The 17,575-nt window shown below is 34.9% G+C and overlaps 1 protein-coding gene across 2 annotated transcripts in view; it reads right to left on the bottom strand.

The window, feature by feature from the left end:
• The window catches only part of SPAG16 (sperm associated antigen 16), a 1,154,057-nt gene that overhangs the window by 1,036,022 nt on the left and 100,460 nt on the right, over positions 1-17,575 (bottom strand). For both annotated transcript variants that reach the window (XM_051983613.1, XM_051983614.1), the window contains exon 9: positions 4,816-4,925. In XM_051983613.1, the coding sequence (XP_051839573.1) occupies positions 4,816-4,925 (110 nt within the window). The remainder of the gene's footprint in view (positions 1-4,815; positions 4,926-17,575) is intronic.

A 17,575-nucleotide genomic window follows, 5' to 3' on the forward strand; every position in this document is an offset into this window, starting at 1 on the left:
GCAAAAGCATACTAGTCTATTCCTCAAATGGTTCATATTCTACTCAGAGTGGGGCTAGGAAGTTCATGTATACAGAAAAATAAATACAAAGTATGGGGAAAGTAATTTTATGAGAGTGACTATACTATTAACTCAAAGAAAAGTCTCAAGTAGAAAATGATATGAACTAACCTTTAAGGAAGATAAAGATTAAATGCTTATACTAATTAAATTACTAATTTTTCAAAGTATCAAATTAACTCATGAGATATTTTACTGCCAGTTAATTTGTAGTTTGTCAGTATGATTGCAGAGAGAGAAATGATTACATCAGCTGAAAGGTGACAAAGGTAGATGAATGTTGGCACAACTTTCCCATTAATAGAGGAAGGAGTTCATCTCAAGTTTGGGTTAGGGTCCATAGAGATAAGAAGGGAAGAGTCTAAGTAGGAAGCTAGTCATGCTGGACTGTAGTAAATAGGAAGGTGAATTCCAAGGCTAGCTCATTCACTAATATGCTGCCTTCAATTGGGATATCATCACCATTCCCCAACATATTGTGTTAAACCCTGAGGATGCAAAGGCAGGCAAAATATAGTGCCTTTCGCCCAAAGAGCTCAGAGTCTAATGAGGAAAACAAACATATAATCAGGTACACACCAGATCTCTATAGAGTAGATGAGAGACAATCGGATTTGAGAGGTAAATTTCAAACATAGTGATCAGCCAACACAAAGAAACAATGAAAGAAGAAAGCATGTTGTATTTGAGGAACAGTGAGGAGATCAGTGTAAAGGGATCACAGAGTGCTAGGGTAAAGATTAAAAAAAAAAAGACTGGACTAGGAAGAACAGCTTTAAATGCCAAATAGAAGAAATGACACCTGGTCCTGGAGGTAACAGAGACTCCCTGGAGGTCCTAAGTAGGAAGCAGTGACATGGACACGTCTATGCTTCAGAACACTTACCTTGGCAACTGAGTGAGGGATGGACTGGAGTGGGGAAGGGCTTGAGGCAGAGACCATTTAGAAAGGTATTACAGCAGTTCAGCCAAGAGATGATTGGGCTCTAAAGGGGTAGTTTTATAAAGAGGAAGAGGAGGATATACAGGAGACCTGTATGTGAAAATAGAAACTACAAGATTTGGCAACAGAAAAATATATGAGATAAGCATGAGAAGTTGAAAATGATATCAAAATTGCTGGCCTGGTTGACTGAGAAGATAGTGGTGCTCTAAACAGTAATAGAAAAAGTTGGGAAAATGAGAGGGTTTGGGGAGAAGAAAATGAGTTAGTTACCTTTTAGCTATGCTAAATTTGATATGCTTGCAGAATATCTAGTTAAAGATATCCAAAAGGAACTGGATACTGTAGAACTGGAGCTCAAGGAAAAAAAAAATGGGTCTAGAGACATAATTATATAAATACGAACAGACATTAGATATATGTGCATATATAAATATATATGTACACATGCATGTGTATATATCATATATACACTACAGATGAATGTATGTGGGCATGTTAATACATACACACACACTTTGAAATCATCAGCATAAATAAAGTAATTGAGCCCATGATAGCCGATGATTATCACTAAATTAGTTTGCATAGACAGAAAAGAAACTCATGAGCACGTGTGACCTGGAACATGGCAGGAGACTCAGAAAGGAAGACTGACTAGACAAAAGGAAACCAAGAGAGAGAGAAGTATGATGAAAACTCAAAGAGGTCAGAATAACCAAGAAGACAGGGTGTCTTTAGAGTGTCAAATGTTGCATAGAACTCAAAAAGGATTAAAGTTCAAAAAAAAAAATCATTGAAGCAATTTCAAATTTTATATTCCTGGGCTTAAAGATCATTGCAGACCACAAGTACAGTCATGAAAGTAAATGACTGTTGCTGCTTGTAAAGAAAGCTACGGCAAATCTGGACAGCCTACTAAAAATCAGAGACTACCATACTGAAAAGGTCCAAATAGTCAAAAATATGGTTGTTCCAGTAGCCATAGGTAGCTGTGAGAATTGAACTAAAAAGAAAAGTGAGCAAAATTGATGCCTAGAACAGATTTTGGACAGTTCCTTGGAGAACAAGGAAATCAAATCAGTCAATACTTAAAAGAAGTTAATTTAGGTTAGAATCAAATACTGAAGCTGAGGCTTAAATACTTTGACCACATATTGAGAAAAAAGGACTTACTGAAAAAGAACTTGGTATTGGGAAAGCCTGAAGGCAAAAGGAAAAGGGATGAGCATACAAGGAAAGGGTTAGATAGTATCCTGGGAACAAGGAACATTAATTTGCACAAACTTCAAGAGCCAGAGGAAGATAAAAGGAATGATATAGTCCACAAGATTGAAAAGAATCAGACAGGACTGAATGACTGAACAACCATAAAAACTCTGGAAAAGTTGTTTCACTTGAATGTTGAATTTCGAAGGAAGCAAGAAGAGAAGTGGTGGAGATACCTATTGTAGCTAGCTGTCTCGAGAAGCTTACAGAGAAAGGAGTGGAGAATTATATATAACAATAGCCAGTGGGAACGAGAAGACCTAAAGAGGGTTGGGTTGTTTTTTTGTTAGTTTGTCTACTTGCTTGTTGGTTTGGGGTTTTTTGTTTGTTTTAAAGACGAAGGAAGACATGGATGTGTTTTAAAGACTTTTGTTGGTTTAAAAACTAAGGGAGACATGGATGTGTTTGTAGGCAGAAATTAAGTAAATTTGGAGATAAGATGGGGATGATATGGGGGAAAGTCTGCTAAAGATGAAAAAAGTATGGGACCAAAGCAGATTGAGAGATTGGTAGATAAATTGGTTTTAGCAAAGTAAAAGGTCACTTCTTCATCTGAGACCAGAGTTGAAGAAGGAAATAATGCGGCAACGATTTCTAAATAAAAATAACAATAGCAACAATAACAATAATGGCATTTACATAGCACTTTAAGTTTTAGATATATTATGCCATTTGATTCTTACAAAAATCTTATGAAGTAGATGTTATTTGTAAGAGGAGTATTCCCATTTCACAAATGATGTAAAGTGAAGAGGCAGGGAGAAAGGGGTTCTCAGTGAATGGCCTCAGTTTTTCAGTGAAACAACAAACCAAGCTCTGCTTTCTTTAGACTTTGGTTTTTGTTTTTTCCATTGGTCACAGTAAACATTTAATAATCAGCTCTTCCATAGCAATTTGAGCTAGTTTCAGGAAACTCCTGGATTAGGGGGGAAGGAAAAGAATATTTCAGGCATGGTAAAACCTCCTAGGCAAAAACCCAGAGGCAAAATATGAAACGTTGAATATAATGAACAACTGCTAGCAGGCTGATTTGAGTGGATGAGATAATGACAAAGCAAAGTAATATGAAATAATAAGCTTAGAAAGCTAGTTGGAAGCCAAAATATGGGGTCTTAAATGCCAAATTAAAGATCTTGCATTTTATCAAGGAGTAAATAAAGGATGCTTCAAGTTTTTTGAGTAAGCTCTGTATTCTAGAAATGTTCTATCCATTTGAATGCATGGCTGATGGTTTTTTGATGTTGTACAAATTTACTTTCCAAATATGATGGCAGGTTTATCTCTAGTAAGAGGGAAGTGAAGGCCAGCTGAATACAAGTCTGTGGATGTTGTTTGATGGTTAGGAAATTACCTTATGATAAGCTCCTATAAACCCAATGATTCAGTTATTTTCCAATGAATTCATTTTGTAATTTTATCATTTTTCTCTAAGTAATTAGTAAAACCACTTTTGAAAATGAATTTCTATTTCCAGGTGAGTAAATGGAAAACAGAGTGACCTCATAGGTACAATCCAGCCTAGTAGCAATGATGGAAGAAAATAGAGAAGACACCATGCCTAAGCATCTACAAGATAACAGACAGCAACAGTGATTTACAAAAAAGAGAGAAACTTACAAATAGAAGAGAAAATTTGCGCCTATCAATGCCTCTGTGGAAGATGCTCATTTTGTTGCATTCTCACATATCCTTCACTACCTTGTCACTCTAAAATGACAATCAGGTTTAATTTCAGTCAACAGAAAGTCTAGTATGATTTCATGAGAACCCTTGAGTCCTACCAGCCTCCAAAAAAATCACATGATTAAGGATGAGAGAAATTATTATTAAGAAAGGAGCTTTTCATTCCATATAGACACAAATGTTTTAAATGAAAATACTGATTGATGGAACATTAGTGTAGAATTGTAATACCGTATGACTATATGAGTTTCAGTTGAATTGCAATTAGTCACTGAATCAACATATGTAAATAGCTAAAATCAGACCCTTTCTCTTTTAAAGGGAAAAAAATAATTTGAAGGCAGAAGGGGGCCAGTAGAACATGAAATGGGAAGAGAGTTTGTCATCAAAAAGGACAGAGATAGAGACAGACTAGAGACACAGAAGACAATCTTTGAAAGCTTCACAATTTTGATCAATATCAATCCTGTTTTCTTTCGAATTTGCTGAAACAAAAAGAACTTGTACACAGAATCATTTTTATCCAATAGCCAATGCTTTGTTTTGTTTTTAAACATGGTGGGCTTCACAAAAAGAATCTTTGTTCCAAAAGTAATTGAAGTTTTAAGCATTTCAATTACAATATGAAAAGATAGACATTACCACTTTGTAAAAAGTTTGAGACAAAGATGAAATTGATTCCATAAACAAAAATCAGTCTTATTACTGGATAACACTTTCCATAATTATACTTTTTCTTTTCATCTACCTTTTTAAAAGAACTTTTAAATTCAAATGATAAATTATTTTATGAATCTGAACATCAGTTTATAACTTGTTCCTAGGTTAAATGTGAAGCAATGAAATAAGATATTTCATACCTTTGTATTGGATTTCACTTTTACTTTAGGTCTGGCCTGTTCTCTGGCTTCACGAAGAGCTTTCTGGGTTGGGCCTTCAGCCTTATCTTCTCTCTCATATCTGTGCCCTACTACAAAATAAAACAATTTCTTTTATGTATGATTACTTTTCTTCTTCTGAAATAAAGTTTCTTCTAAAAGAAAAATAATATCAGTCCAACATGACAATGAAATAAGAGTGAAAATTATTCATAGCTAATATTTAATAAGCTATACATTAAAGGAATACAAAGGAGATAAATGGTCACTAATGCCAGTCCTATATCTGAAGATAAGAAAAATATAGAGGAAAAAGAAAAGATAAAAGAGAATATAAAAATTTAACACAAAGAAAATAGATTTTCTACATATGATATAAAATGAGAACAAGGGAAGAAAAATTAATAATAATTTAAAATACCTATAATCTAATTTCCTAATCTTTTCTTAATATTTATTATTGAGTAGCATGAACAGGAAATAAACTTCTAAAATTGTAAGGAAAAAAAGATTTCCCTTTTGTTTTTCATCTTCTTCATTTTGCTATTTTGCACTATCGCCTACTTTAATTACTGGTGAGATTATAATGCTGAAAACATGACCAAATGTATCATCTCTGTGTTGAGATTATGACATTAAGTACAAACAACAACAACAACAACTGAAATACCTACAGAAATCTAGATGCTTTTCTTTAATGGATCCCATGGCAGCAGTCTCATGTTATAAAGGTCTAAGGTCAGGCACAGCTTCAACTTATAGCTAATGCATTCCCTCAATGCCATTTCTGGTTAAAGAAGGATAAAGTCCCCATACAATAATGTGTCATTTAACAAGGAAGCAGACTGTAACATTCGACTTTTTTTCCTGATACTTCAGAACTAACTTTAGGCTGTTAGTGGTCAATGTGAATGCTAAACTGTCACTTCCTACTCTTATGCTAAACTAGTGCCAGTGGACTTGGAAAAGGTGGTGTCCTTAGTCTTTGCAGCTGCTTGATGTGATGGTAGAGTATTGTTAAATATCCTTCATTTCTCAGAATCTATTAATGGTCTAGGAAAACCATTTAAATTCAGTAGCATGGACTACTATTACTATCTCCTTGGAGCCTGGGAGATCCTGATCAAAGGGGACACAATCTCAGAGTGATAATCTTAAAGGGAACAATTCTCCTCCCCCTTCACAGTGACAACCTATATTTCTTTTGGTTCCACTTTTTAGAATGCTTGCCAGAATCTGCAGGCCCCTAGTATAGAGAGATGAAATATGCCTGTCAAAGTTATAGAAGAACTAAACTGTTCACTGTATTAGATAATATATATACTATTATATATTGCACAAATGCACAAATGAAGGAATGTAATTCCAAACAAAAGTCATAAAAAAGTAAACAATCCATAGAGTGGCACTTCAGCATACATATTCCACAACTATTCCAGTATTGGCAAGGTAACAAAAATATTTATGCTAAGAGAACTGCTTTTGAATAATTTCTAGAAGGTAGCAAGAACCAACATGTTTTCCCTTTTCATCAGATAAGCACAACTTTTGATTGTAAACACAGTTTTGAACATGTATTATACATTGTTTGACAAAATAGCAAAGATTCTCTGACACTAAGTTTATGTTATTTTCCTAAAGTTTCAAATCACACAGAATTTAAATAATTTTAAATGGCAGCGAGGTAGAATAGTGAATAGAATACCTGACCTAAAGTCAAGAAGACTCATCTTCCTGACTTCAAATCCAACTTCAGACACTTACTATGTGACCTTGGGCAAGTTAATTCACCTAGTTTGGTTCAGTTTCTCCATCTATAAATGAAGTGAATAACAAAATGGCAGTCTTCTGCCAAGAAAACCCTATATAGGACCACAGAGTCAAGACACTGCTGAAATGAGTGAACAACAAATAGTATTTAAACTTTCATTTTCAGAAGTTAAAAAAAAAAAGCTGGGGTAAGAGTCCCTTGAAATTGTGGCAGAAGCATATGAAAGAAAAACAAAATAGAACTAAGTTGCAAGGGGGGGGGAAGGGAAGGAAGTATTTGGCAGTGGAAAAGAAAATGGGAGGGAGAATAATATAACCCAGAAAGATGGAATAGAGAACATGGAATAATGAACCTACTAGATCTAAATAACAGGGATAACTTGTCTATAAGGTGTAACAGTGTACCTTATAAGGAATGAAAAGCTGTATGTAATATAAAAAATAATGGCATGGAAAGGAAAAAAGCTGTCCAATACCACTAAGAAGATAACAGAATTTTAGAGACAGAATTATTGATTTCAACTTCCATTCAATCAAATCCTACACAGAAAAGAATCTCTATTACAATTTGCCCAATAGTTTCTCTGCTAAAAGAAATGAATAAGCAATGATTGTTGATTCCTTTTTAAAGGGTACTTAAATAGCCATGAAAGCTGAAACAGGTAGGGGAAAGAGAACTGAATTTGGAGTGGGGGGTGGGGGAAGAAGGTTCAAACCCTCTGCTTTACCACTTGTGCAACTTGGGGCAATGTACTTATAATGTACTTACTTCTCTTTGCCTCAGTTTATCAATTAAGAAGTTTGAACTAGATGAGCTTCTAGATCTAGAGGCATGAGTCGATTAATCTGCTCTGACATGACCAAAAGGGAAATTTCACATCTTCCTAGAGTTATGTGCATATGTGCATATGAGACAGGCAAAGAGTAGCTTCCTATGAAGCCTGATAATGAGTGCCCATTTGTGGTTATTGGCATAAAGACAAATAATGTCACCTGAGAACTCTTCGAAAACATCACTGATAAAAGATATCCACTAAGAGATTAAAGTCCTCATTAGGCATACAGGTTTGTTTTTTCTGTCTGTGCTATTGATTGGTACCATGTGCATCAAAAGAGCTACCTGAGAAGCACAGAGACACTTTAAAAGTTGTGATTTAAGAATTTTGATTTCTGGGCCACAGCTTAAAATAGTGAGAAGTGCCAACATTATCTACTCTGATTTGCTTTCAGGAATTAATTTTGGAGGACTTCTCACCCTAGGAAATTATTCCCATACATAAAAGCACTACCCATTTTTTCTGTTCTGTGTTACTACATGGTATAAGAAATTAAATAAACATCTCAGCATTAGAACAAATTTCTCAAGGGATGCAAGACAAATATATTGTTGAAGGGTGACATATATGGAGGCAGAACCTATCACATGTGTGTGTTTGTACCTTAAATATCTGAGAGAACAATATCTTTTAACTTTTTAAAAAATCAACTGAGCCCTTCCATAGAAGTCACTGTGGGGGTCCTAGACCCCCATTGTGAAATCTACTTCCTGGCTACAAGAGGGCCAGTTTCCTATTTTAAAAATTCTTAGGGACTGGATTTGGAGGTTCCCTTGTCTATGAATTGACTCCTACATGTGTGTCTCAATAGTATATTCAATCTCTATACATTTTACTTTCTTCAAGTTTTGCTTTTTAATGTTATTTTTTGCTTCTCTTTCTCCAGCTTAACCTTTGTATTTCTATATTTGTGTTTCCAGTCATTATTTTTGTTTAGTTTTGTTTTTGCTTAGGTTTTCCATCTAAGTGTTTATATTCTTCCAATTATTTTTGCTGTACACAATTTTTATGCAAATTCTTCTTCCGTGATTTTCTTAAATTATTTGGGAAAATCTAAGTATGTCTCTATGGTCTTTGGCAAATTTTTAGTATTCTCACCTCACAAAATGTTGATCCTTTTTTCCTTTGTCTTAAAACATTTATTCATAGTTGTCTAGATTCAATTAGACTTCTGGAGACCATCTTTCTGTTAGATCTTCCCTGATGATTTATCTAATTGTATTCTAGGTTTTAAACTAAATTTTATTCCTCCAGAGATCATTGATAATTTCAGTCTTTTCCCCCCTATTAAGGCTCAGTTTATGATTCCTTCCCCTTTTATGCCAATTGTCCTAGAGAATGGAAATCAACTCTTTCTCAGCCTCTCCCATATTAGGGAATCCACTGACCTTAGTCTTGGGTCCCAACTGACTTTTAGAGGAATTGGTTGTAGCTAGATGCCAGTATCTTCAAAACTAGTAGAGGCTCATACATACTTAGATTTGCCCTTCTTCCTGCTGATCCTCAGTTTGTGGATAAGCAATGTTGCAAGACAGCTCAGAATGCTGACACTCTGCCATCCTAACCACAGCAAGAGAACTACCTTGTGTTTTTCTATATCACCAGGAAGAAGAAGCAGTCTTAAATTCAATTATAATCCAATGGATCAGTTTGTGCAACCCAGCCAAAATATCATGGCTCGTATGGGAGGAGATGCTGAGTGATTATATTAGGAATTTGGAATTAGCTTTATTATTGATCTAGTCACCTTGTTTGGTCTTTTTGGTGTCTTAGACCACAGACAAAGTAGAAATGGCTTTATCTCATCAATAATTTCTATTTTGGAGAGGTTTGAGAGGCTATGAGGATTAGAGAAAGTGTCTAGTCTTCCATTTTCTTAGTTGTATGACCTGGCTCTATCTACTTTCTATGTGTCTTGCATGTATATACATGTCTCCTTCATTAGAATAAAAATATTTTGAGACTATGGACTGTTTTTACTTTTTCTTTACATACCCAGCCACTAACACAATGCCTGGTACATAATATGTTTGTGATAAATTTTGAACTTATAGATTGGGGAAGCAACCTGATGCAATAGTGAGAGTTCTAAGTAAAGAGTTCCCATCTTTTTGTAATCAAGGGTTCGTGATTAACTGGTCTTCTCTTTTTATGGCTCACTAAAATCCTCTTGACAGGTGAATGGAAAAGTATTTTGTCTCCAATACATGTGTGTAGTACAGTGCAAATCCATCACTTCCTCTGAAGATATTCACAGCATTCAATAGACATAATGACAATCCAAAATTTTGTTTTTAAATCAACACTTGTTCTTTCAATCACTGTTGTTCACCAAATGCCTTATTGTGTCTGATCTGTAGTACAGCCTTTTTGAGCTCATATTGTTCTGATCTGCCACAGTTAAGCACACTGTACCTTGATTCCAACATTATGTCATTTTGATCCTCTTTGATTAAGGACAAACAACAAGCCCTCCTAGATTAGGAAAGCTCAAAACTATAGGTACTCAGCCCAAATCACTCATTCCATCTTTCTCAAAGTTACAAAAAGGTACTGTATCAACTCAGCCACATAACTCAGGGAAGAGGCAAGTTTCAAAAGACTAGAGCACTTCTCTGTGCACAAACAGTTTGTGGCTAATAGGAAGCTTTCAAATACTTGTACAGCACAACCTTGGCTCATCTGGGTCAGAACACTCACAAACAACAAGGACAGTTTGACAAAAAGGAAGAAGCTGCTAAAAGCAAGAACCACAGAGAGTTACCAATAGAATCATTCATCTGAATTTTAGACTGTTTAGTTTATCAAAAATAAAAGTGAATATGAAGCTTAGATGCAGGATTCTAGGATCAGTAAAAAGAAGAAGCTAATTCCCAATTCCTAATGTAATCACTCAGCATCTCTTCTCATATTAGTCATGGTATTTTGGCTGGGCTGCACAAACTGACCCATTGGCTTGCATGATTTTTACATTGATAATAATACTCTAAAGTGATTTGTGATGCCCTGAAACCTATTTATGACAACTGCTTTGTGCTAATGGAGCCACATTGATCAGTGATAAGACATGATCCTGGAGAGATGGGCTAAACACTTCCATAGTGTTGTCAACAAATTATCACCAAGCACTCCTGAAGCCACTCACTACACATCTCATGTTTAAGTCAGTCCATTTCTAGCCAAACTTCCACCTGAAGAAAAGGTTTTGAATGCCATTTGGTTTCGTTTATATGGCAAAGCACCTGGTCCTGATTCTATTTCAGTTACTCATACAAAAATTGGCAGAAAACTAGATTACATACAAGATGGGTTGAAAGATGCATCCATTATCTATCTCCATAAAGGAAAAGCAAAATGGTTTTCCTTTATCACAGAGAACTCTTTCTCTTAGCCACTGTTGGCAAGATTCTTGCCCAACTTCCTTAATAGGCTGATCCTTCACTTGGAAAATCATCATCTATCTGAGGGCCAGTGAAGTTTCAGAAAGGTCAATATGATGTTTAATTCCCAACAACTCCAGGAAAAATGCCAGGAGCAGAAAGCTGTTCATCAATTTGACGAAGGCCTTTGATACTGTCAGTCATGAGGGTTTGTGGAAGATCATGGAAAAAAATTGGTTACTCAGAGAAGTTTAACAGTACTGTTATGTGACTTTCACATCAGCATGCTTACAATGGGTTTCACATAAAAGATAACACTTTCACACTTTTCTAGTCAAAACTGGAGTGAAGCAGAGCTGTGTGCTTGCTCCCAAATATAATGTCCTCTGCAATGTTGTCAGATGTCTTCAATGAGGGCAAAAATAGAATCAAAGTCAGCTATTGCACTAATGTTAAATTATTTAATTTTACAAGGCTATAAACCATGATTAAGGTAGAGAAAGAGTTCATGTGCAACTTTTTGTTTGTAGATGGATGACTGTGCACTTAATTCAGCCTGTGAGGCTGAGATGCAACAGAGTGTGGTTCAATGCTCTGAAGCTTGTGCTAATTTTGACCTGTCAATTAAGACCAAGAAAAGCGGTTCTCTACCAGCCAGCTCTGTACCATCTATATGTGGAACCAATGATTGCAACAAGCAAATGGAGAAATTTACCTTGGCAGTATATTTTCCAAGGGTGTACACACAGGTGACAAGATTGATGCATGATTGCCAGAATGAGTGCAATGTTTGCAAGGCTCCAGATAAAAGTATGGAAAAGAAGAGATATTAAGACTGCCTATCAAACTGAAGAGCTACAGAGCCTTTGTGCTAACCTCATTGTTATATGCCTATGAAAACTGAGATGTGAAACTTTTGAGACATAATACTAATAATTATAGCTAACATTTAGAAAGCATTCACTATGCTCCAGACACTGAGCTAGGTACTTTGCACATATTTTTCATTTAATGATCACAACAAACACTGTTAATATCCTTTAGAGTTATATAAATCTTTATATAAAATCAATAACTTTAGAGTTGAGGACACCAGAGCAAGCAGAGATTATGTGACTTGCCCAGTGTCACACACCTAAAGAGTGTCTGAGGCTGGTCATCCTGTGTTCCCTCCATTGATCACTAAGCCACCCATATGCAGTTAAGTGTATAAATGTGAGTGGGAAGAAGTATGTGTGTATTTTAAAACTTATCAGTTAAGTGTATATGTATGTGTATAAACACAAATATACAGGTAGGCATAAATTGATGTTATTTGTGATCATACTGATTATCATCATCATCATTACTGATGAGAGAGATCTGACAATGACAGGGTCCTATAGCCAGTGGTACATGAGTGGAATCATGACAGAGGGTAGGACTTCTGAATGGTGGAAGTGAGGAAAGGGATCTTTCCCAGCTGGGATATGTAAAAGTGCAGAACCACAGGTGGAGAGTCATGTTCAGAAAACTCCATAGGCAACAGTAGAGTTTGGCCATTATATAAAGTATGTAACATGAAATAAGCCTTGAAAGAAAGGCTAGAGCCATTATATTAAGGCTTCAAATAGTAATCTAAAGTCTGTATTTTCTCATTAGGGCCACAAGGGAACCTCTAAAAGTTTTTGAGCAGAATGACATGACCCAACTTGTGCTTTAGGAAGACTATTTTGGAAGAATTATAAAGTACAGATTGAAGAAGGGAACGTATGGGAGTATAAATAGGCAATTATTTAAAAAGTCCAGTCAAAAGCTAATAAATATGAAAAAGTCCAGTCAAAAGCTAATAAATATGTGAACTAAGATGGTGGCCATCTATCTAACTGGAGAGAAAGGAATGAATGTAAAATATACTATAGAGATAAAACCAGATTGTTCCTGAAACAATCCTTCAATAATTCAGAAAACAGAAGTGGAGCCAAGATGGTGGCAAGTAAACAGGATATTGCCTGAGCTCAGAATCCCTCAGAATCAATGCTAGATCAAGCCTTTGAATGGACTTTGTAGTGACAGAAACCACACACATTGAGAATTTAATGGAAAATTCTGTCACATTGGAGCAGGGAGAAACATGGCCCAGTGCAGGCATATCATGGAGAGGCACAGTGCAGGGAGGCTTCCTGGTGTGGGGATGCTTGGCCAGGGGAATCTAGCTGGAGGGTCTTAGCCAAAATAGAGCAGTGCTGGCTATTCTGTCCTGGTTCAGAAGCTAGTGGTTCAGCAGACCAGCTGTGAGATCTCCAATGCAACTGCAGAAATATAACTTTATAAATTAACTTTAATATGATGTTATAAAAAAGAAATTAGGATGAAAAAGAGATTGTACTGGGAGAAGAAGAAAAGGGAAGTAAAATGAGCTAAGTTAATTCCACATGAAAAAGAGGGAAAATTGTAGCCCCCAAAACTCAGCAAAACAGTATAGTAGAAAGGCTTGTAGACCAACTCCAGCCCAGCACAGTCAGTGACAGGCCTCTGTCCCTCTGCTGAAAAGCCTGGGACAATTTCCCCTGTGCACTAGCAGCAGAGCTCAAGTTTTAAAAATGACCAAAAAAGCAAAAAGAGCTCTGACTATAAAAAGCTACTGTGGAGACAAGGCAGACCAGAACAAAAACCCAGAAAAGGACAGAAAAGGCAAAATACCTTAAGGTGAAGCCTCAAAGGGGGATATGAACTGGTCTCCAGCTAAAAAGCTCTCTTGAAAGAGTTTAAAAGGGATCTTAAAAGAGAGATAAAAGAAAACTGGAGAAAAAAAATGAAAGCCATGCAGAATTGTGAAACATTGGTCGGTGAGCCAGTTTGGAAAAGGAAGCACAGAAATTGACTAAAGAAAAAAACTCCTTAAAAATAAATTTGGCAAAATCCCCCCCCAAAAAAAAAACCTTCTTAAAAATAAATTTAACAAAATAGAAAAAAAGAATAACTACTTAAAAATAGAATTGGAAAATGAAAAAACAAATCCACTGAACAAAATAATTCCTTTAAAACTACAACTGGCCAAATGCAAAAAGAGGTAAAGCCATCTTTCAATAAATTATCAAAGAAAACTATCCTGATATCCCAGAATCAGATATTAAAATAGTCTTTGAAAGAATCCACCAATTGCCTCTGAAAGAGACTCCAAAATGAAAATTCCAAGGAATATTATAACTAAATTCCACAATTATCAGATCAGAGGAAAAAATACAGTAATCAGTCAGAGAGAAACAAATCAAATACCAAGGAGCCACAATCAATTTTACCCAAGATCTAGCAGCTTCCACCTTAAAAAATAGAAGGGTCTAGAATATGATATTCTGGAAAGCAAAGGAGTTTGAACTACAACAAAGAATCAACTACCCAGAAAAACTAAGTATTATAATCTAAGGGAAAAGATGAACATTCAATGAAATAGGGGATTTTCAATCTTTTTCTGATGAAAAGACCAGAGATGAATAGAAAATTTGAGCTTCAAATACAAGACTCAAGAGAAGCATATAAAGGTAAAAAGGGAAGAAAAATATTTGTCTTTTAAAAGTTAAAATGTTTACATCCCTACCAAGGAAGATTATATGTTTAACTTTTGAGAATTGTATCTTTGTTAGGGATATATTTAGAGGGTTTAGGTATAAATTAACTTAAATGTGATGATATAAAAAAGAAATTAGGATGAAAAAGGGATTGTATTGGGAGAAGAGGAAAAGGGAAGTAAAATGAGGTAAGTTTAATTCCACATGAAGAAGAAAAGAGGAAAAAAAGAGGTAATAAGTATTTTTTTGAACCATAATCTTATCAGATTTGGCTCAAAAAGAGAATAACATATATTTAGTTTGCCATAGAAATTTGTTTCATTGTAGGGAAGTAGAAGGAGAAAGGGTAAAAGAAAGGGGGAGGCTAATAGAAGGGGAAAGGGATAAAAAGGAAGGCTGAAAAAAGGGAGGGCAGATTGAGGGAGGTGATGATCAGAAGCAAAACACTGGTGAAGAGGGAAAGGGGGAAAAGAGAGAGAAAAATATAACTTGGGAAAAATAGGATGGCAGGAAATACAGATTCAGTAATCTTAACTGTGAATGTGAATGGGATTAACTCTCCCATAAAACAGATGCAGATAAAAGGGTGTATCAAAAGCCAGAATCCTACAATACATTGTTTATAAGAAACATTTGAAGCAGAGAAATACATAGAGAGCACAGGTAAAAGGCTGGAACAAAATCCATTATGCTTCACTAAATTTAAAAAAAAAAAAGCATGGGTAGCAATCCTAATCTTAGATATAAAGCAAAACCAAAAACAGATGAGGAAGGAAACTATATCTTATTAAAGGATACCACACATAATAAAGTAACATCAGTATTAAATATATATACCAAATAGTATAGCATCCAAATTCTTAGAGAAGTTATGTGAGTTGCAAGAAGAAATAGACAGAAAAACTATACTAGTAGGAGACTTCAACTTCCCTCTGTCAGAACTAAATAAATCTAACCACAAAACAAACAAAAAAGAGCTTAAGGTGAATAGAATTTTAGAAAAGTTAGGTAAAATACACATTTGAAGAAAACTGAATGGAAATAGAAAGGAATATATTGTTTTCTCAGTGGTACATGGCAACTACACAAAAACTGATCATGTATTAGGGCATAAAAACCTCACAATCAAATGCAGAAAGACATAAATAGTAAACACACCCTTTTAATATCAAAATACAATAAAAATAATAAAGGACAATGGAAAAACACAAAATATGAATTGGGAACTAAATAATCTACTCCTAAAAAATAAATGAGTTGGAGAAGGATTTTGGGAAGGAAGTATAATAGCTAAATAAATTTCAGGCTCTCCACGTTTTCCACAAAAAAAAAAAAAAAAAAAAAAAAAACAGAACAAATTTGCACCTCAGGGTGAACATAGACTGGTGAAATATCAAGAAGACTTGGGGCAGAACAGGGATCCTCCTGGTACAACCCAAGAAGATCCAAAGAAAGACTCCAGGCCTGGATTAACTTGCCTGAAGAGCAAACACTTCTGGTCTAGTTCTACTGAAACACCAAGTAGGAGGCCCTGAGGTGAGCTGGGTATGATTAGAGCAACAGCAGGAAACACAGAAACTTTCACTTTCCAGAGGACATAAGGAGTGGAGGAAGGGAAGGTAGGGAGACAAGGTTTCTGAGTCCAAGAAGAGTAAGAGAATTTTGTTTGATCAGGAATGCCAGGCCCAGCTTGTTGCTGAGATGGCCCTAGGTGGGAAGAAACTACATCAGGAGTGAAAAAGCAGGGACACTGCTGGCTGTGAGTACCTCCAGGAGGGTGGAGCTCTTGATTTGGAATTCTTAAGTCAGAGGGAAGATCTGAAGGAAGGGTTGAGGCACCATCCTCTCACCCCAAGAGTAGAGAGGTGCTTACATTAATACCTCTTATTTTTTTAAAAAAAAGTTCATACAAGAGAATAACAATAATGAGATACTTTATAAGATACAGCTAAAACTGTTCTTAAGGGAAATTTTATATTTCTAAAATGCTTACATGAATAAAATAGTGGATAAGGAGATTAAATTGGACTTGCAACTAAAAAAGATAGAAAAAGAACAAATTTTTAAAAACCCAATTAAATATCAAATTAGAAATTCTGAAACTAAAAAAGATTAAAATTTAAAGTAAGAAAACTATTGAACTAATAAACAAAACTAAGAGTTGGTTTTATGAAAAAACCAACAAATAGATACATCTTTGATTTGATTAGAAAAAGAAAAGAAGAAAACCAAATTACCATTATCAAAAATTATCCTCCTAACAATTAAGAGGAAATTAAAGCAATAATTAGGAACTATTTTTCCCCAATTGTATGCTAATAAATCTTATCTAAGTGAAATATAAGTGGATGAATATTTACAAAAATATAAACTGTCCAGATAAACAGATGAGGAAATAAATTACTTAAATAATTCAATTTAAGAAAAAAGAAATTGAACAAGCCATTAAAAAAGTTCCTAAGAAAAAGGTCTCCAGGGCTAGATGGATTTACAAGTGAATTCTACCAAATATTTAATGAACAATTAATTCCAATACTATATAAACCATTTGGAAAAAATAGAGGAACACCGTAGTCACCAAATTCCTTCTATAATAGATATGGTGCTGACACCTAAACCAAGAAGAGCCAAAACAGAGAAAGTTGTAGAACAATTTCCCCAATCTTAAAATAATAGCAAAAAGAGTATAGAAATTTATGGATAATGCATAATGACCAATTGGGATTTATACCAGGGAAGCAGGGCTGGTTCAATATCAGGTAAGCTATTGGCATAATTGGCCATACCTATAACAAAGCTAACAAATCACATGATTATCTCAATAGATGCAGAAAGAGTATTTGACAAAATACTACCCTAATTCCCATGAAAAATACTAGAGTGCATAGAAATAAATGTAGTTTTCTTTAAAAAAAAATAAGTAGTATATATCTAAAACCATCAATAAGCATTATCTGTAATAGGGACAAACTAGAAGAATTCCCAGGAAGATCAAAGGTAAAACAAGGTTGCCCATTATCACCAGTACTATTCAATATTGTACTAGAAATGTTAACATTAGCAATACGAGAAGAAAAAAAATTAAAGAAATTATAGTAGGTAATGAGGAAACAAAACTATAATTTTAATTGTAGATAATGTGATGGTATATTTAGAGAATCCTAGAAAATCAAATAAAAACTACTAGAAACAATTAACTTGAGTTAAG

Source organism: Antechinus flavipes, chromosome 3 (genome assembly GCF_016432865.1).
Source record: "Antechinus flavipes isolate AdamAnt ecotype Samford, QLD, Australia chromosome 3, AdamAnt_v2, whole genome shotgun sequence".
In the NCBI taxonomy this organism is placed as follows: Eukaryota; Metazoa; Chordata; class Mammalia; order Dasyuromorphia; family Dasyuridae; genus Antechinus; species Antechinus flavipes.